We start from the raw sequence: 22,547 nt of genomic DNA on the forward strand, positions 1-22,547 counted from the left end.
GTCCTCCATTTGCACTCGAAACCGGGACTAATTGGCCACGAATGCGATACGTCTCCCGACTCACTCACGAAAGACTACTGATAAAAAATACGTTTCACCGATCCTTACATACTTGTTAATATAGCTGTCAAGAGTCATTTCAGAAGGATAAAAAGATGAATAGTTGCACAAGTGAAACCATTATACAGAATTATATGGACAATTTCAAAGTAGTGCAGAGTACAGAAGAACTATTTCAATCCAAATTAGTTCACTACGGCTATTATTAGTCCAAATTAAAGAAATACGACGAGTTAATTTGCATATCAGTAAGAAAAGTGAATAAAGATAAGAATTGTTTGAGTCCACTTTGGCTATGACCCATTTATACATAAATAGATACCAAAGATATTCCTGATTTTAATAAATGCCTCTCGTGGGGTTTGTATGACCCCCCCCCAAAAAAAAAGTACGGCATTTCGATGTATTTTATCAATAGTAAACATTATTAAAATGAAATAATATTTAGTTTTTCTTTGATTGCAATTGCATAACAATAATAATAAACTATAAAAAATCACAAAAGAAACATCAATAAACTTATATAAAGGTGCTTTTGTAGTATAATCTCTTTGAGTAATGAATGGGGAATTTAGATCTGAATATAATACGAATAATATACGGAAGTGAATCGTGGTAACAAACAAGTGTGTGTTCATCGAGATTTTACGAACACTTACAATTTTACGAAAATGTTTCGTTTTTTAATTTAAACCAGCGTTTTTTTTTTTTTTTTTTTTTTTTTTTTTTTTTAACAGCTGGTTTAAATCACCTTGGTTTAAACCAGCCAACCCTGCTTATAACAGAGAGCTAGTTAATCCTTATTATGTATCCTTCACCAATTTTTGTACTAGCTTTCCTTACTGGTGTGGTGACAGTATTCGTACTTAATTTTAAGAATTCATCGTATGAATGTTAATGCATGTATCTAGCAATGCTCAGACCCTTACATGAGTACTGATTTACGGCATCCCTGACTTTATCCGAATCACTTCTCATCGCACGCAGTGGAGGAGAATCTGTATTGACTTTGTACTAGATTAAGTGAATAAGCAGGCTATTCCAGCATTATAGAGCCTGCCTATTTCAGCATGAAACCGATGGTTGCAAGTGTTTGATACAGGAGCACGCACTGTGACTACTTTCTATGACTTTCTCTTTGATGGTAGCACGAAGTTTATAATTAAGGAACTATAGTAATAACCTGCTATTATGACATCTCTTAAATAATCCACAAAAAAATATCCTCTTTCAATTTCTGGTCTTTGTGTGTGGCTGGATGACGGTTCTCATAAGCTTAACATCTTCTGTATCTCAGAAATCATGTAATATGGTTTCACCTGCTAGTGGCGTCACCTTGAACTTAGTAGGGGGTGGAGACCCCTAAGATTTTAATTTCATACTTTGAAGTTTGGTTTCAGGATCGTAGTTTGTTCACAGTCGCGTAACTATCGGGAGATTTCTGAACGTGAGTTAAATGTACCCATATACTCACTGTAGTTCTCCTTTGACGTATTTCTGTATTGACTTCGATTCTTAACTCTCCTATAATTTCAATTGCTACTGTGCAGTCCACATTGGAGGCTCTTTGTGAGATTTTGGAGGTGAAAAAATCTACCCTAGGTTAAGAACCCTTCTACGCTAACTTTGTAAAACATGATTATAAGTTGAAAGTATTATGTGTAATATGATACTTGAACTGCTTGGTTTTCTTTGGAAGTGATTTTACAGTGTTGTATATTTGAGTTATGTGGAATTGTACATCTGCATCAACTCTTCCAGTGGAATCGAATAGAAAGCACTGAAGAAACAATAGAAGTTAGTTGGTTAAACTGAGTAAATAAGTCTTAAATTGAAATGGTGTTAACTGCTTCGTTTTATTTAATTGTAGGTAGTATACACATATCAAAGATCAAAACTTGGTAGTCTAATACAAGTAATGAAGTGTATTTACAGAAGAACCAACAAATGTCTTTGATGGTTTATATTTCACTTAGGAGGCCGCAGTGGTAAAACGCTCATCTCTCGTGTTAGCTTGCGCTAAGTGAAATTTATGTTGGATAACACCATGTGGATTGTTTTCTTGAAGTTCTTCCGTTTCCTCGCACTTTCTTGATTCCACCATTTCATTCGATATCATCATTGTTGTCTCCCTTAACCTCGGAGCATGATCGTGGAACGCCAAACTTGAGAGGCTGATGTTTTGAGATAATCATGTTCTACAAGAGGTATCACTAGAAAAGGTAGGTGTGAGTCATTAAAAAAATGTCACATGTCTTTCCCCGTATCGATGTCCAACATAAATCAACTAACTCTCCTAATCTTTAGGAATAAAAGCAGAATATAATGACTGAAAATCTGAAGTTCACAACTTTAATGCAGATCAATTTGTGAAATTTACTCTTCTATGAGTCTGAAATTTAATGTAGAGACATCTTAGTTAAAAACAAGGAATATGTTTCTTCAATTGGTATATACTGGACTTCTTTTGCCATTTGAAATTTTAAAATTTGATCAAATTTACTCCCTGTCGTGATACCTGTGGTGGTTATCTCAAAACACCAGTCCCTTAAATGAATAAAATACGGGCTTCGACATTTTTCACTGATATTTCTTTTTGAGGTAATTAGTGGACTCAGGGCCATTAGATATGTATACAAGTAGTATCACTCCTGTAATACAGGCAGATGCAAACTAAACTTGCCTCTAGCGGGCAAGCGTTTCCTTAAATACCTCTGTATACAGGTTTGAATTTCCATTTAAAATAGAGTATGAAGAATATATGCATTTTAGGGCAAATGTTTACTATAGACACATCACCTAATGCAAAACAAGTAAAAGATTAGTACTAACAGTACCTGAGTAACTTAAATAAATCTAGATTCATAACGGTACTTTTGCCTCCTTTAAGAATTGTTTAGGTTCCGTTAATGATCGTATTTTAGTAACTCTTAGTCAGTAATATAGCTTTTATTAAAAAGGGTGTAGAAGTTAAACTTGCCCTGACAGTGTTTATGTTTCTTTTAAATGCTTCCGATGTTATTTCCTCATCTACTATAGTTTTGACTTGAGTTGGATTTTTCAGACGAAGTATAGAAAACTTCAGATTAAGCATTTATAATAAAGTTCCCTTATTAAAAATTTACTTTCTTATAACAATGTAGGCAAATCCTGACTTTGACTTTATTTTACGTTACAGATCGAATGGCAGGATCCATGGCTTGTTGGATTAATAGGCTTTCACATAGGAATAACATTGATGACGTTATTAACAAGAAACCATGGAAATTTCCAAGTTCTTCTGTTCTTTGTTTTACGTAAGTAATTTTATTCGTGTATTGAATTTTTCATCTAATATTTTTGAAATATAATAATTACTTGAGGAATGTAGTTACGGAATTGAATATGAACCATTTGCTTAAATAAATTGTCAGAGGGTTGCCAAATTCTGTTTGCTAATGAAACTCAGAAGAAAATAGATACTCAGCTTTCTATCGAAAATCCTTCACTTATAAGTCCTTCAGGTTACTACATAGTTGATATTCATGTATAGTCTTCCTGTATTATATAGGGATATAGAGACAATTAGGGCTATGTTGAAACCACTCTTGTTAAGACTAGAACATCGGTTTGCTAACACATGATAATGTAATTGTTTTCCCATCAATTTCAGAAAGATACAGAAGAGTCTGGTCGAGTTGAAAATACTTATGCCGAAGGTGTGGTAAAATTGATTATTGTAATATGTTACTTGTACTTATACAGGCAAATGGGAAATTTGAGTGCTCTAGAAGTATCGATTTTAATGTGAATAGAAAGAGGAATCAGTTTCTCAACATAGAGGATAGGATATAGGGTGCAATTAAGGACGCGAGAAGAATCGCAACTACTATAGGGTCAGTCCATATATAATCACCGAAATCAGAAAAAAAATCCCCAGTCGTCCATCTGGGATTTTTATGAAATTTGACACAGGTACCTATATCCCTCGTAAGAAAGCCTGTATTATTTTTATTTTCTGTCTCTACCAGTTCTTGCGAAATTGACTTAGAAGTGAGGCAGTCCGCATTGTGATTTGCTGAATACACTGATTATTTAAGTTTTCAATGAGCAAGAACGCGGTTATTAATTATGATACATGAGTCAAACTTTTTCTGCAATAAATATATGCATCGTTGTAATGAAGTAATATGTTAAAAGTGGCATGACCATTTTATGTTCGGATATATAAAATGTCAAAGTCAGCACTTTTTTACATCACCGTTTTAAAGCACATTTTTTAACATGTCACAGATTTCCTAGATAAAACAACAAATGCCTGTATTTGTGTACAGTACCTACAGGGTAGTGAACTATATGCACCAGTAATGCAGAGATGTTTACACTTTATTTACAGGATTTATGGGAGATTAGAGTTGATATCATCGTAAAAAGAACAAACTTTTTGTTTATTTTCAGAGCCCTATTTAACCATGTTGACAATTGAATATGAGTGTGATATTTTGGATGAACATTGCTACTTATGTAACAAACAACTTGTGTGAATTTCAAAATCCTGTATTTCCTTCCATTGTAAATCATCGCCTTTGTCAACAGGTGTCGGTAGTCTTTCAGGTTTAGAACGAATATGGAGAATGGAAGTAATTAGAGATATTCTCAACAGATGGTATTACGGGAGCCTGATTTATCACATACTTCTTATACGTGGCCACTAGATGGAATTACTATATGATTATCACAGAAGTAGCATTTTGCATTTGTGAACCACATCAGAGAAGTGGAACCTTGTTGTTTAAGTGTTAGGAATGGCGACAATTGCCACAGAATTGAAGAAACTGAAAGATATTAAAGAAACAGTGTATGTTACATTACTTTGGCAATTGTGGAAGGAAGGAGGCTGTACAAGATTATCTTATAAACCGTTTTGATGATCACTTACTTGAAGGTGATGATTGTGTTAAATTTAAAAACTAGGTTCACACAGAGCGGTTGACATTACAAACCCTACAGCTCTCGGTGAATGAGTTTTGTGACACATTGGCTCAGGGGAATTGATAGTCTTAGAGAGCACTGTTACATAGCCAAGGCTCAAGCTGCATACCTGAGTAACATAAAAACGTCACTTCAGAAAACAGAGTTAATTGTTTTACTGGACGTCGCCGAAAATTACACGTTCGTTATACAGGTCGAGGTTCAGGGGTACCATTGGGAGAAATCCCAGGCAACTGTGCATCCTTTCGTGGTGTACTGTAATGATAATGGAACCCTGCAATGTATCAATTTCTGTTGCATATCAGACAATTTACAGCATAATGCTACTACTGTCTGTATATTTCTAAGGCATTTCATGACACATCTGACACAAATCCTTCAAGATAGGCAGATTGATAAGATAATTTACTTCAGTGATGGTGCTGGATCACAGTATAAAAATTACAAGAACATTTACAATCTATGTCAGCATGAAACTGTCTTCGGAATCAAAACAGAATGGCACTATTTTGCAACATTCCACGGCAAAAGCCCACGTCATAGTACAGGAGCAACTACAAAAAGATTGACAGCCAGAGCCAGTCTTCAGTCACCTGCAAGATCAATTGTTATTGCACAAGGAATGTGCGAATGGGCTGACAGCAACTTTAAAGGTATATACTATTTTATGTGTCTGCTAAAGATATCTCGAGGGAAAGTGAATGCATAGAAAAGATATACAAACTTAAAGATTATTCCTGGGACTCACTCTCACCATGCATTTATACCAACTGAGTCAAACACAGTCCTCATGAAGATAATTTCTGCAGACGAGTTTGGTACTACAGTGTATCTGGTAGAAGCAAGAGAAGAATGGTAACATAAGCTTCATAGTGGTGTGTACGTTGCATGCATGTATGACAGTGGTACTTTGGTATGGTCAACGAAGTGTCATGTGAAAATAAAGATGTACGTGTGAATTTCATGGTATCAGCTGAGTCCTCTGTGCTGTCATGGCCACTGCGGAAAGATGAAGTCTGGATACCATTCCATGATGTTATCTATACCCTAGAAGTAGCTTTATTACAAGGTAGCAGTGGACGAACATACAGACTGGATTATAATAGTTACCAAAAAGTACTAGCATGTCTTAAAAAGTAAAGAAAGGTATGTTGTTTTGCAAAGTGTTAGTTCATATGAGTTTCCACAATTTCAAATCATTTATGTTTCAGAACATGCACGTATCATTTGTCTACGTAACCTGTTCCACAGGTTTATTATGTTCCTTTTCACTTTGTTTGCATGTCTTTACTTTACTTATTTGAACGTCCAGTTTCTTGCTACTAATACTAAAATGTAATTTTGAACCACAGAACTGTACTATTTTGCAACAATTAATTTCTTTCTATAGCAGGTTGTTTCTTCTGACAGTCTTACAATATATGTTTTCAAGTGCACAATCAGTGTAAGTGATTGCACCTGGCGCACATGTACGTCTTTACTTCCATTGTCCATATCCGTTCTAAACCTGAAAGACTACCGACACCTGTTGACAAAAGCGATGATTTACAATGGAAGGAAATACATCAGGGTTTTGAAATTCACACAAGTTGTTTGTTACATAAGTAGCAATGTTCATCCAAAATATCACACTCATATTCAACTGTCAACATAGTTAAATAGGACTCAGAAAATATTTTTTTTTTTTTTTTTAAACAATGATATCAAGTTTAACCTCCCATAAATCCTGTAAATAAAGTGTAAACATCTCTGCTTTACTGGTGCATATAGTTCACTACCCTGTGAGGTACTGTACACAAACACAGGCATTTGTTGTTTTATCTAGGAAATCTGTGACACGTTAAAAAATGAAATGAAATGAAATCTTTTAGTTTTACGTCCCACAGTTATGCCGGTTAGGCTAAAGGAGACGGTGATGATGATTAATGAATGAAATGGTGGAATGAAGAAAGTGGGAGGAAACGGGAGAACCCCGAGAAAACCCACGCACACGGTGCTTGTCCACCACAAGATTCACTTGGCGGGCTCTGGGATCAAACCCGGGACTCCAAGCACCAGAGATGAACGCTCTACCACTGAGCCACCGCGGCCCCACGTTAAAAAATGAGCTTTATAAACGGTGATGTAAAAGAGTGCTGACTGACATTTTATATATCCGTACATAAAATGGTCATGCCACTTTCAACATACTACTTCATTACAATGATGCATATATTTATTGCAGAAAAAGTTTGAGTCATGTAACATAATTAGTAACTGAGTCCTTGCTCATTGAAAACTTAAATAATCAGTGTGTTCAGCAAATCACGATGCGGACTGCCTCACTTCTAAGTCAATTTCTCAAGAACTGGTAGGGACAGAAAATAAAAAAATGCAGGCTTTCTTGCGAAGGATGTAGATAACTATGTGTCAAATTTAATCGAAATCCCAGACTGGGGAGTGTTGGACCATTTATAATGGAATACCCCATAATGGTAGAAAGTGCGTACTCTCTTTGTAATGGGATGGATATAGGAATGTCCAACTGGTACCGAATATAGGACGTGCTTTACACCCTGGTTTTGGGCATTTCTTCTGTGGAGGTTTGGGGTACTTCAAGAAACAGGTTCTGTAACAACTGGGTAATGTTGGAAATGGGTGGGAGACTTCCGTAAACAACTTTAAAGCAGGTCAGAAAAACCTTTCCGATTTCAGGTAGGTGGTGACTATGGGATACGCCAGATACATTAGTTTCTGTAGAGAATAGAGGCTGTAATGATATTGAGTAAGGAAGTTTGGGACTTTACACTGGCCAGTTTTCGTTTTCGGTTATGTATATTTAATTTATATATAATAAAAAAGAATTTTGTGGGTTAAACCACAGAGGAAAATTGTGCTATATTTAGAGTAAACAGGAAAAATATAAATCTAAAGAAGATTGTGTATTCAGTCGCGTTGCCATTCATTAGTCCGGTCGGTAAAGAAAAATCTTGATAATTTGTTTTAAACTCTAAATAAGTTATGATTCGATTTCAGAATACGAAGCAATTAATGGAAGTGAATTATTATTTAAGAGTTGGCATCATATTTAAAAAGGTCTTGTAGGCTTATTTCTTTATGTCTCTGCTAAAACACTCAAGCAACCCACTACTTTCACTCAGGAATAGCCCCTTGATGGTTTTATTACATCTAATTTGGCCTTTCTTAGCAGAATACTTAAATCAAAAGAGCTTCCTCTATAACAGTTGTTGTTAAAATTGATTGAGTGTAAATTTGTTGTCAAATATACAATAACCTTAATAATTTATATAGGCTGGCTAGTTATTATCGATTTACGAATTCCTTTATAAAAGTGAATGATCTCTTCATTCACACACAAAAGTGGGAGGGAATGGTTTACTGATAGTCAATACCCACGACTCCCCAAGAAAAATCTCTCAGCAAACTATTCAGTTGTGAAGAAAGAAAAAAAAAAAAATCACTGGAAATAAAACAACCCATAATTGCAAAAATCTTAATCCCAGCTTTCTTACCGAGTACCGTCTCACCTAAATCCAGAAAGACACATTCTGAAGTCATTTACTAAAGGTTTCATCCAACTTCAACACCCCCATTGCTAGAACCAATTCCTTGAAATTTCCACCGAAGAAATGTCTGAAAACCGGATGTAATGTATGGATACCAGTTTGACCTTCCTACATTCATCTCATCGGAAAAGTAACACACTTTCTACCATTCTGGTAGTTGCGATTCTTCCAATAGCCTAAAAGGGATCCACCGACCAGCCTTCTATATTGGTAAAACTCTGTTTCCTTTTAGTATTCATATCAACAATCGTAGATACTCCTGCAGGACTCAAATTTTCCATCTGCCTATTTCAGTAATACTCTCCCCGCCTCCGACTCTTCCGTATCTCTCGACAGAAATTAAAAAAGAATTACACTACCATCTCGTTCGCGAACTACCGCTCAGGTCTTAACCGTCTGTAATATCCTGCTTCACCACATTCACTCCATTTCTCATATATTTTTATCTTAGTAAATTTCTTATATTACTATTTTTCCACACACACGTTTCATTCTGCCTTATCTTCCATTATTTGTTTATTATGATTTTTCATATTTTATTATTATTATTTTATCTTTCAATCCTTTTTTCTTAAATATACATTTCCTTTCATCATTTATTGTTCCTTCGGTCTGCTGCATTCGTATCCATCCAGTTAGTGTTATCTTCCTCCACCAAATTCCCTCTAAACAGCGTCCAACTTTACACTTCACAGCTTTTCCTCTATTCTTTAATTTTTCTTGCCTCCGTACTTCTTTCCTTTCGAAGCATTTAGCGAAAGATTTTATAGGACACTTTTCACTTTTTTAAGTGTATATTTGCATTAGGTTTATGACTTTTACATAATCACATTTTCCTGTGTCATAAATCGTTGAACTTTTATTCAAAACTAATGAAAAAGTCAGTAATTTGTTTTAAGCTTTCGGAAAAGGTTACCCTTACGTGGAAGAGAAAAAAAAAACGGAAATATGTTATAAAAGTTAGGTTTTTAATTCTATTTGTGAAATTAGATAGTACTTGTGTAGTTTTACAAGTATTTAATTATTTATTTTATAGCAGATCATACAATACACAAATTAGAAATAAATACAGTTTTCATATCCAAACAGGAGAGAAGTCTGAATCAAGCTGAGAATTGGCAGTCAATACTCATCGGTTGGATATTAATACAAATCTTTATATAAATAATGCGGAACCGACTAACAGAAGTGATACAGTAATCAAGAGCTCAGAAAGGATTTATCAGGCCAAATACTATATCCAGTTGCTTCTTGCTACATGAAGCTATAATACAACTTGGAGAGCATTTTGTATACTAGATGTACGGAAAGCTTTTGATAATGTAGCCCTTCATGCAGCTATAATTAAAGCTCTGAGATCAATTGAAGATCACGGAGTCGAACTTAAGAGAGGAGTTAAGCAAGGCGATCCTTTGAGCCCCTTATTTTTTAACATAATAATTGATGAATTACTGCCAAGACTGGAGGATACACCTGAGAAAATTGAGATTCACAACTATCAGATCGGAGTACTAGCGTATATCGACAATTTGCTGTTAGTTTATACAACCTTCGGATATCTTCAAAGAGAGTTGAATGTTGTGCATGAATTTATGAATAATCTAGACATAAAAATTTCAGTAGTGAAATGTGTCAGTTTTCAAATAGTATCATCCCGTAGATCATGGTGTGTAACCAACAGAGCCCAAATGTTCAGATAGACATGGCGAATGAATATTGTAAATAGTTGAGTTGTATGTTCACGATGAAGTATGAAAAGTTTGCCCACTTGTCCCAAGGGTGTTTAGAGCTCGACTAGATTGAACCGAGTTAGAAAAAAAATTAAATTGTTGTGAACCTACCTTCTTGCAAAATTCAATTACATTTGGACAGTAGCAAAAATAGAGGAAACGGTAATGGACAGTACTGATGGTAGTATGCGGTGTTTTGTTAAGAAAATTTTACATCTGCATAATTCCAATACTAGTGATATAATTTATGCCCCGAGAAAAGAGGTGATTTGGATGCTGTGGTGGCTCAGTATTACAGCGTTCACCTCTAGTGTATGGGATCCTTGGTTCGATCCTAGCTCCCGCCAAGTGAACTTTGTGGAGGTCAAACTCCGTGTGTGTGGGTTTTCTCAGGATTCTTCTGTTTCCTCCCACTTTCTTTATTCCACCATTTCCTTCATTTCTCATAATCACCGTCTCCTTTAGCCTGGCCGACATAACTGTGGGACGTAAAACTTGAAGATTTCATTTCGAGGGACGCTGTTTGCCTATTCCATGTATTGTAAAGGTAACCAAGAAAGTTCTCTCTTTTTTCGTCGAGGTCTTTGTTCAGTTGGTCCTCACACCATGAGTTGAATGTGAATGGAGATAAGACGAAGGTCAGTTGTTGGTACCCAACATACTACCTGGTTTTGGCAGTTCAGTTACACCGTGAACTTGCGTAAGGACAAAACGAATATGAGACCTCCACAGAGGACGTATATGCTGTACAAGTTTAAACTGGGGTCAAACGCCACTGCAGTGGGGCGGAAGATATGCCAGGCCTTTGGTGAGGGTGTCGTGACTACGCGAACAGTGCAGCGGTGGTTTAACAAGGTTAAGGATAGTAACGAAACACTCGAAGACGCACCACGTGCCGGAAGAACAACATATGTACAAAATAAAGATCTTCAGGTAGCAATTGAGGCGAACAGAGGCCAGACAAATGAGGAACTGGGACTACAATTCAGTGTGAGTGAAGAAACCATTCGGCAGCACCTCCATCAACTTGGGAAGCACTACAAGTTGGATCGATGGGTCCCACATGATTTGACTCCGGGTGAGAAGTCAACGCGAACATGAGTTTCTTTGCTGACTAGTCTGAGGAAGGAGCCATTTCTGGACAGGGTGTTGACATGTGAAGAGAAGAGGGGTCCTGTACGAAGCTCCACGATGCCGTCGTCATTGGTTAGCATTCAGTAAAGCGGTTCCAAAATAGCCGAAACCAGCACTGCACTAGAAGAAGATCCTCCTGTGTGTTTGGTGGACTGCTCGCGGTATCGTGCATCAGGAACTGCTACCAGCCTGTCAGAGTATCCATGCACTGTCTACTGTCAGCAGTTGAGCCGTGTATTTAAAAAAAAAAAAAAAAAAAAAAAAACACCTCTGGAGCCAGCACTTCTAAATTCCAAAGGGATCCTCCTGTTACAGGACAACACTAAAGCCCCACGTGGCTAAGATGACCCGGGACACCATTCTACGCCTTGGATGGGAAACTTGCATCCGCCATATTCCCTAGACATTGCACCGTCCGATTATCACCTGTTCCATTCCTTGGACAATCACCTTAGAGGGCGCTAATTCAAATCCCTAGTAGAGGTGCAAAATGCACTTGATACTTTCTTCACTTAAAAGCCCACCAAGTTCTTCCGCGATGGAATCCATGGCCTTCCAGGACGTTGGCAGAATGTTGTCGATGCTGATGGGGACTGTTTTTGATCTTCCAGGTACGTCTTAGGTAAGATATCGCTGTTCGAAGGCAGGCCCGTAATTATATATTGTGCGCCCCCTGTGCACTAAATAATTTGCCGTCCCTCGCACAAACTTACGTGTCAAACGAGGAAACAAGCCATAATTCTGTAAACATACCAGCTCTTGTTGACTAGCAGTTTAGGTATTACAAGTTACAAAAAGTTACAACGTAATTTTAAATGGCCTAATTCTTTCAATGATGATTATGATGTAGTGTTCTGCCCGAAGGTAGGTATCGGACCCGAAGGTCCCTGGGCAAGGTGAACCCGTGGTAGTTTGCCATTACCTTCCATGGGATGATGATGATGTACAAGGACGGGACCTACAGCTTAACTTGGGATGCGAACCACTTGTGTCCTTACCGGGAATCGAACCCGTGACCCCTTGATCACAAGGCAACGAGCTTAACCACTTATCCATCGGGGGTATATTCTCTCAATACTGGCTTGTAATTTACTCATGTAGGTTGTAATTTACAGTCCGGAGAAAATGCATTCTATTAATTTTTAGTCAGCCGTTAGGGCACTTTTATGTATCATAGTTTCACTTGAATTATTATTGAATTTCTTAAATATTTACTCGTATCATTGTAATAGTAAAATATGGAATTTAAAATACTAGGCAGTGTTTTCGACATTGTTTATTTTGAACTTTTCACATAATTAAAGATTATAGTGAGTTTAGTAAAAAGGCATTTTATAAAACTTTATATGTAAAAACATTAGTTTACATAATGAGTGTGGATTCTTTCATAACTTTTAAACTACTCGAAGGAATAAGAGAAACTCTTTCCAAAGTATTTGCAAATAAACTTTTTGTCCTGTATGCATGTTCTTTTCTCATGTTTCAGGTTACTTAATAAAAAAAAAAGTCCCAAAACTTTCCAAAAATATTTTTTCTCCTGTGTGCGTTTTCTTATGTTGTTAGATTACCCAAATAAATAAATTTAAAAAAAAAAAACTCTTCTCAAAGTATTTATAAATAAACTGTTTTTCTCTTGTATGTATTTTCTCATGTGTTTTACGTTACTTGAATAAAAAGCGAACTCTTTCCAAAGTATTTGCAAAGAAATTGTTTTTCTCCTGCATGCATTTTCTCGTGTTTATAGGTTTCTCGAATAATAATAATAATAATAATAATAATAATAATAATAATAATAAAACTTCCCAAAGTATTTGCAAAAGAAACTTTTTTTCCTGTATGCGTTTTTCTCATGTTTTAGGTTACTAGAATAAAAAAAATTCTTCCTAAAGTGTTTGCAAGTTTTTTTTTTTTTTTTTCGTGTATGGTCAGTAATGATTTAATAGCATGTATATTAATTATACAGTAAGCTGTCTGTCTGTCTCTGTCTGTAGCGCTTTTCAACTCGAGAATCATAATAGATAGAAACATGAAATTTTAATACGTTTTAAAGCTCTCAGAGAAATTATCCAAATCCTAAGTCACACTTATTCCAGGTCCCTACGTCACACTTGAGCTGCGATATGCAGGTGCAAAGTCTCCATAAGAATAACGTGGCGGCATCTTAAAAATAATCAAAAACGACCAACATTAGAGTTGAATTCATAATTTTTGGGATCGCTGAGATGAATAGTGACAGTTTTAATCCAATTTAACTTCAAAATCATACTCCACTTCCTAGGGAGGGGCGAGAGTTTAAAAGTATTCGAAAATGACAGATATTAGTGTTGAATTCATAGTTTTGGAGATGCTGAGTTATCGGTGATGTTCAAGTTCATCCACACCTCTTGGGGTGGGGATGGGATAGGATGACTTTTTAAAAATGATTAGATAAACTTGTTAATTAGTAACTACTGTAATTAGAGCGGATTAAACACAACATTTTCTCGCGCTTGCGCGGAACTCTGCGGGTTGCTTGTTTTAAATACTAGTTTTTTGTGAATCGTATAAAGAAAAGAATCCAAAATTTTGCCACCTCCTAAATTCTGCCGCTCTATGCTCAAGCACAGAATAGCACTTACCTAAATACGGGTCTATTCGAAGGTAGTGGGTGAAAAAGCGACAGAACTTTCTTGGTTACCTTTATAGATTTATAATTCGGAGAGAAGTTGGTAGCAGCTGTCTCAGACTAATCGAAAACAGATAAGAGGCAGATAAATGTATCCATTCGAAATGGAATTGAAGCGAGTCATGTTGGAGACATTAATGAAGAGGAAAATTACTGAGAAGGACGATGTGGTCAAAGAATGGGCTAATCTAGAAAGTCAAGGATAAGGAGTTAATTACTTCAAAAGCTCTGCCATCTTAAGTAAATTTTTATTCGAGAACAGGTACTTGAGTAACAATAGAGACTCACTCAAAATAAATTCAAACACATCCAGCATAAAGGCTGCACTATATAGGGCCAAATTAGTAACTGACTTATTATGTCGAAAGCGTCGGAATAAAACAAAAACATTGAACGATGTGCTGGTGAGTGCTTTGCCTACAAAAACAAACGAATACACTGTGACATTGAAGTAGTAAATTGATTGAACTGGAGTATATACGTCAATTTCCGTATAATTAAGGAGTTTATCAAGAACTCCTTTATTTATTTACACTGTTTGTCCGTCCGGGAGACCAAAACATTTAAGAAGTACCTGATCATTCATCACTAAATTTGGTCGGGATGTAGAGGGTCAAACATTAGGAATCCAGTTTGTTTTTGAAGCCGATACTCAAACCGGAAGTGGTAGAAATTAATCATTTTCGGTATTAACGTTGATTGCTATAGAGCAAGAATGGTAATAGATAGAGAGAAGCTATTTTCTTCAGTTGATTAAGCATCCCAAGAATACATTACAATTCCGTGGTTAGCCCTCTATTGAAACCGAAAGTAGTAGAAATATATTACACATTCCGCGTAGAGCAGAAACAATAACAAATAAAGAGAAGCGTTTTTTAAGAATCGATTTAGCGTTCTAAGAATAGGTACCATCGTCTCTCTTAACCCTCTATTCAAACCGGAAATGGTAGAAATCAACTATTTCCAGTTTCCACGTTATCTGCCATGGAATGAAAATCGTAATAAGTAGTGAAAAACTGTTTTCTGTAATCTGTTACGTGTCCCAAGAATATATTCCACCTTCACTCTAAGGTGTCCGTTAAAACCGGAAATGACAGAAATTAACTACTTCCGATTTTTACTTTGATCGTTGTAGAGTAGAAACGATAACAGATAGCGAGAAACTGCTTTCTGCAATCGATTAAGTGTCCCAAGAATATATTTCATTTCTATCCATAAGTTCGTACTAAACCCCTATGGATTCTGGTTTCAGTATCGATCTACATAGAGCAAAAACGAAAAGGGATGTTGAGAAACAGTTTTATGGAATCAATTTACCTTCTTAAGAATAGCTTCCATCTTCTCTTATTATCGTACTCAAACCGTAAGTGGTAGAAATCAATCACCTCTGGTTGTTCATTATAGAGTGAAAACTAACAGATAGTAAGAAGCGATTTTCTGCAATCAATGAAGCGTCCTAAGATTATAGAATCTTCTCTCTAATAAAAACGGAAGCGATACAAATCTTCTACCGCTTCCAATTCGAATCATAATTGAGCAAATATCATGTCATGCAAACTAAACTACTTCACATGGTGTACACGAGGAATTGCTACTCGTTTATTTTTTATCAACGTATAAAATTGACATTTAAGTAATCTGTCTCTTAGTAACGGGAAAACCGCTGAACCGAATTTTTGAAGTAATCGGCCTGGCTTTTTATCACTTCATTTTGAAATGAATATCCTAAGACAGAGGGAAGGGTCTAAATTTTTCACAAGGAATAACAGGTGCACAGTCGGAAATACATTGTTTTTAACATAGCTAGTACTTCAGTTGAGTATAGTTTTCTTAATTTCACTTTGATTTAAATACATCCTGTAAGGCGGAAAACAGAGTTCAAATATACCTTTCAGATATTATCCATATGTCAATTCTTCCCGTGCGAAGAACGAACATTTCAGCAAGTATACCCTGAAACATAGTTGTTCAAGAAATTTCTACTAAGTTCTAGAAATTCCAGTAAAGATATAGAAATTTTTATGAAGTTATAGAAATTAAAACGTTCTAGAAAGTTGTAGAAGGTTATGGTAGATCATAGTGCTGCTACTTACATTAATCATTGCATACACACCTGTATATTAATATACGATTTTAGTAGTTTAGTATTGAAGATGTTCTTCTTTAAAAAGTGAACTCTCTTATTACTTCTGTGCATACGTTCGTCGTTTTTTGATGCAGGAAATCAAACATTTTACAAAAACTTGTAACTATATTGTGACATAGTGCATTATGGCAAGGTAAATTCAGTTTCATTTCAGGAGGGTTGGAAGTTAAATTTTCTGACCTGTTGGTGCAGGTCAGTTGATTTTAACGTAGTTTGAAACGTATCATGAAGTTTACACTGAGTGATGTTTGCAATTTCTGTTGTAATGGTAACCCTAAGTTTGTCAGTGGTTTGAAGGTTATTGGAATGCTCCTTATGATAAGTCCTGCAAAATCCTACGTATCGAATGTCGTGCAGTAATGATCTGTCGCTCCATCTTTTTGAAGGTAAACATATAACTTTTCTTCAATCAGCTGATCAGCAAGGGGATCCAACTATTGTTTCACATATGCACTTTCATTAAAGAAAGAAAGAAAAAAGCTATGATACTTTTTACAGTCCAGACACTAAGTTTCTGGGAATGTAATGAGGTCTCATGTCTCCATGTATGTCTTCAGAACTCCAATGGTTATTGTTGTAGGAATTTACATACCAACTTAAATAACACCAAAGCCTTGTCTGACTTAAAATACAGATTCATGTCCACTATTCCCTATGTGATTTCTTCATAGTTAGAAAACTTAATGAAAAATTTAACAAAGTAAAATTAAAAATTAAATTTCTGAAAAAGTAATTGATTAAACTAATCTTAAAAAATGCCAGTTTTCAACAAAATGTGCAATGAAAAATGTTTGAAACTGTGAAAGATAATGAAAATTTAATGGATGAATTTAAGAACATGGAAAATTAATCGATTCCTATGAATAGTTAAGCTTTCAAACAATCCTGATAACTAATAAAATGAAATTTTCATAAAATTACGAAACAGTTTTATCAGTACTATAGATAGAAATCGTTCTCCCTGCTGATCTCACGGCTAGTGTGCATCTTGGTTCACGGGGTCCCGGCTTCGCTTCCTGATGGGAGAGAATTTATGAATTTGAAGCCTATTGTGGTTCGAATTTCGTCTTCATCTGTAAGTTCAGGTCTCGGTGGTGAAAAGCAACAATCCTAAACTTCAACAGCAGCAGCAGATATTGGTATAATTATTAAATTATAGTAACAGTGATATGTGTATGTAGTGTCAGTTTTATATAAAAATTGCACTTTTAACCTTCAGTAATGATGATTTCATTGTTCGCGAGAGAAAGTTCCGTGATGATCTAGTCCAATATAATTAGTTCGTGATGATCTAGTCCTAACATAGGCAATTAATATTAATGATTTAAATGTGGTTACTCGGCTTCCACTGGATACATATTTTTTCTAAAACGAATTTTGTATTTTAAACAGTGCATATTTTAAAGCAGTTCGATGTGAAAATAAGTATAATTCATCTCTTACCGGTATAAATTCTTTACAACATGAAGTAACTTTTATTATTTGTCAATGATATAAATCAGAAACTAATTCACTATATATATATATATATATATATCGGAAAAATCATGTTCTTAATGAAAAGTTCTTGAGTAAAAATTAATATTTTAAAATGTCTAAGTTAAGTTTCTGTTTAATTAATCTAATTCTAAAGAGCAACTATTTATTTATTATTTAACTAGAACGGTATATGTTGTTACGTACATATTTAAATCGCAGGGAAAAATAATTATAGCAGTTTCGTTTATTGAATTGCTTTACAGAAAATGTCGTTACAGACAAGAAAGGTCTTTTCTTTAATATTTTTATAGCAAAAGTTGGGAAATTTTGCGTCAAATGTCTTATGAGTCAGTAAGCAATACTATATAAATCGATATGTGAAACAGGGTGTTAAACTTTTTCTTGCTAAGTATAGCCATTTTTCGGAAACAAGATGCGTAGAATGTGATATTTTTAAATTCAAATTTTCAGGAAGTCAAATTGTCCATACAGTTTCTAATGTAACGTTACTTATGTCAAAATATCCCCTGATATCTTGTAATTAACCATGTGACCGAATATCTAAAAGAATTTAAAATTTGCTCCTCTCAAAAAGTATTGCGATTTTTTCGATTTGAAATTTTTAGAAAAATTGTTATTATACGGATGCTTCACTCCACACAGTTGAAACAATCCTGGACAATTTTAGTAATACACAACATACAAGTAGAAAAGAAGGAGAAAGGTTTTCAAAACCGGAAAATTTTCATAATTGATCGTAGTATTTTGATAGTAAGCTTTAGCTCAAGTTACAGACAGAACTTGTAAATTTTTAAAATGCGGTTGTTTGAACATAACTCCACACATTCTAGAAGTAGGAAAAGAGATAACATGGTTGATTGCAATTTAATATGTCTTACTAACAGATAATGTACATGTTTATAAGACATGAAGCTATAGTTTTGTGTATAATCTTTAAGAAAAATATGAAAACTGGTGATAAATCCAGGAAAATAGGGATTCAAAGAACATATACATCATTGTTTAAAAATCCAGGTACGAAAGTTATCGCTGAATTAAAGAAATAAATAAATAAAAATAAAAATATAAAATGTATTAGAAGGAGCTAAATTCTACCCCAGATTCTTGTCTGATTTTAACTCCATGTAATTTGGACTGTTGATAAGCCTCAAAGAAAATATTCACCGTATTACATCAAAAACGATTCAATTTGGTGAAAGTTAAGAAAATATTTTCTTATCATGTTGTTTAAACTTTAAAAGAGCTTAACAGTGAGGTCATTTTTTCTTCGTAATGTCGTGGACAGACATGTTTAAACGAGTTCCGTTGGATTCGGCGTCCTCAAATTGGTATAAAAAGAGCAATTACAAATTTATCGGAGCGTGGGCACTTTTTATCAGTGAGATGAGCATTAGTTCTTTGGAGAAGTTATTCGCTTATCCTCGATCGATTTCAATCGTAGCTAATGTGGATGCCCTAACTAAATGCTCTGTTTTATACAAATTGAATGAGTTTTTCACAAAGTTAATGGGAGAAAATTTCTCGAATGTACAATGGGTAAATTTGTAACATGGGGTGTGTTTTTCCTATTCTTTCTTGATTAATTGCAACCCTAAGCAGCAAACTTATTTTGGAAGGTTAGAAGTGGCGGGGGGGGGGGGGGACATACAAATTTTCATCGAAATTGAATACGTTTTAGGGGAGTTATTGTGGAACAGAGATACGATCAGACAGGAAAGTCGGTTAAGTCGAATGGTAGAAGCTCACTATGTTCGCTTCAGTTATGAATTTGTGTGCCAATTTTGATTCTTTAATCACCTTCCAGATATCAGATAGATGCTCATTTAATGACGTTGAGCCTATTTTATTTTGAGTTCTGTATTTACTAATCTGACAAGTCAGTACGGAAGTAGAAATATAAATTCATGCTCAGAAACGTAATACAGTGTGCTTTCATATGTGACATTACATTCACTACAAATGAAATATGTAAATTTTCTTTTAAACGGGTTTCTTAAATATTCTTTGTTTTATGTCATGTTAAAATTCTTAGATACCCTTCTCGATGGTTTTTATATAACGCAATAAATTCAATATAATAATTTTGGAAAGTAAGCGTTCTTATGCTTATAAGATAATATTAAATAAAATAATAGTTGTTTTCAAGACCTTTCCCAGTAGCAGCATAGAGTTCCTTATTTTTCGTCAGTGTATTACCCAATTTTTTATTAATATATATAATTGCCGTTCTGTTGCAGGGGTGTTCATCTCCCCAAGGGCCCTGGCGCAAATTTATAGCTCTTTCACCTCAAATTTACCATTCCGCTCCCCAAATTTATCATTCTCCATTTTGATACTACTATTTTCAATGAAAAATTATATCCTCGTAGTATTTTAATGGGCGCAACCTGCGCCGTAAAACCCACCAGTTATCATGTCAAAAATTGAGCCCACAGATTTCTGGGCTGTAAGAAGAATCCAGAACATTCTACTAATTTACTTAAAAACAGTTTGGAAGTACTACATGATTTACTTTGTAGTTTTTTACTGTATATATTATTCATGAAGCATATTAAACAGCTAAACTTTAAGAAGAGATTCGGAAGGAGAAGAAGTAGGAATAGAAAAATGAAGTTACTGACACTAAGTAACGAGAGATTTGGCACTATGGAGAATTCAGTGAGTTCCTAACTATTCCGTGAAAAGTAATATTATGATAGAATATTAAAAGAAGACTTATCAATTAATATTTCATTTGTCTGTATAAAACATTTGATATCTTTTCCTTGCAGTGTTGTTGGTGTACTTCTCAGAAAGCATCAATGAAATAGCGGCAAACAACTGGAGGTAAATATTGTCTCATATATTTTTTTTATTTGATTTGTTATAGGAAATAAATCCTTAATACTCGGTGAATTGAAGATTTTACAATGATATTTTGCGCAAGGCACATGTATATAATATTTGTATTTTATGCTCTGTTTGAATTACAGAATCAACAATCGGAAGTATTTATGTTCAGTATATAAACACTAAACGCTTCATATATATTTATAACAGGTAGCCCCACGTGTTACTGTGGGCAATATTTTACGTTCTTTCTTCTGCATGTTTTATATAGAAGTTGTCTGAGCTCGAAATTTTGCACAAAATTCGAACGTCTTGTATGGGCATCTTACGGAAGCACTCATAGGCGCCGATGCTTTGTGTCAATCTGCTTCCATATTGATTTTCAGAGTTCTCTAAGTTGTATGAATCCAAAATATTTTTCGATACTCTTCTCGATTACATTGACTGCCTCACAAGTTCGCCGTCACTATTAGGATGTCGCTGTTTTATCCACGAACTTTCACGAACACTAGTAAGTATGATGCAACTTTGCACTCACAAGTTTGAGATCTGATAATATAAAATGCTTTTACTTCTTCGGTACTTTTTAATAAGGCCACGTCACAAGTGGGACTTGGAGTTTAAAGTATGTCCTTTCTGCAGTCAAAATATGACTCACCGGCTTACACTTTGGCATAAAATCATATTGAGTGTCATCTGCTACAATTGGTCGGAGTTTTTCATGGTTGATGGTTTTCTTTCAGCTATCAAAAATAAATAAATAAATAAAAATAAGAAAGATAAAAAAAATGATTGAAAATGGTTCCCGTCGTCTCGCCAGGCTATAGTTAGAAGTGCGTGAGTACATAAACTTTTCTAAAACACTGAATAAAGCAACCTTTGTTTTATATATAAATGCACTGGGCTTTAAAAAGTTTTAGTGGCGCCAGAGTTATTGCTTCGCAGAAGCTAAATGCTCACAATATGAAAGTAAAATGAATGTTTCGTTCATAAAGAAAAATATAACTTTGAATAGAATATTTACAAATTTTCTTTCGATGAAAATTCGGGGTTATGGGGTGTATTACAACGAAACATATATACCTGAACCTCCTCCCCTCCCAAAGTTATACTACTGTATAACTACAGTGCCGCTAGAAGAGCACCCCCACTTTATTATTTTAAATGATGAGTACATATACGTAATATCAGCTTAGTAATTCTGAGATATGGACATTGCCATCCCTGTTTTGCCCTTCTCCGTCGAATTTCCAAAAATCCTTCCTTAGTGCTATCTTACGTCACAAATTGCATGCCTTGTCTAAGTTTCAAGTTTCTAGCTTAAGCGGTTTGCCTGAGTGTTGATCAGTCAGTCACTTACTCACTCAGGACTTCTTCTGTTGTATATAGAGATTTATTGATTTATTTATTTACGTATAGATTAGCGTTTATTAAACTTATCTTGATATTTCACTGCCAAATGATTTCATGTCTTCTTTCCTGCTGAGTTTGATCCGGTACCTGGATATGATTTAAAACTAAACCATACCTATTATTATTTATTTATTTATTTTTAGTTTGTTTTATTCATACATTCTCGTGTATGACTCTGCATATTTGTAAATTTATTCTATATTATACAAAACAATAGAAGTGACTGACTCATCATCGCTCAGGTCATACTGCTATATGTTAGAAACGTAAAATTTGGACAGAATACTCGTGTTGTCACGAAAGCAAGGAATAAGAAAGGATCTTTAGAAATGCTTATTTTAAGAAGGTACAGAGGATTCACTTTTTCTTTCTTGGGGGAGGGGGACTACAAATATTATATCTCACGAATCCCTAAAGTTGAATGAAACTAGGCATATACTAGGAAGTCTTGTAACTGCTGTAAGTTTATTGATTCGTTTTAGAGATGTTTTATTAAATGTATCAGAAATTTCCACTCTGGATATCTAAATCGC

General features: G+C 34.9%; 1 protein-coding gene across 2 annotated transcripts in view; it reads left to right on the forward strand.

The window, feature by feature from the left end:
• The window catches only part of Tmem18 (transmembrane protein 18), an 81,632-nt gene that overhangs the window by 10,636 nt on the left and 48,449 nt on the right, over positions 1 to 22,547 (forward strand). For both annotated transcript variants that reach the window (XR_014132743.1, XM_081769207.1), the window contains exons 2-3: positions 3,239 to 3,356; positions 20,544 to 20,598. Coding sequence is in view for 1 of the 2 variants with exons in the window: in XM_081769207.1 (XP_081625333.1) it covers positions 3,239 to 3,356; positions 20,544 to 20,598 (173 nt within the window). In the remaining variant the exon portion in view is untranslated. The remainder of the gene's footprint in view (positions 1 to 3,238; positions 3,357 to 20,543; positions 20,599 to 22,547) is intronic.

Source organism: Thermobia domestica, chromosome 8 (assembly GCF_964235325.1).
Source record: "Thermobia domestica chromosome 8, izTheDome1.hap1.1, whole genome shotgun sequence".
In the NCBI taxonomy this organism is placed as follows: Eukaryota; Metazoa; Arthropoda; class Insecta; order Zygentoma; family Lepismatidae; genus Thermobia; species Thermobia domestica.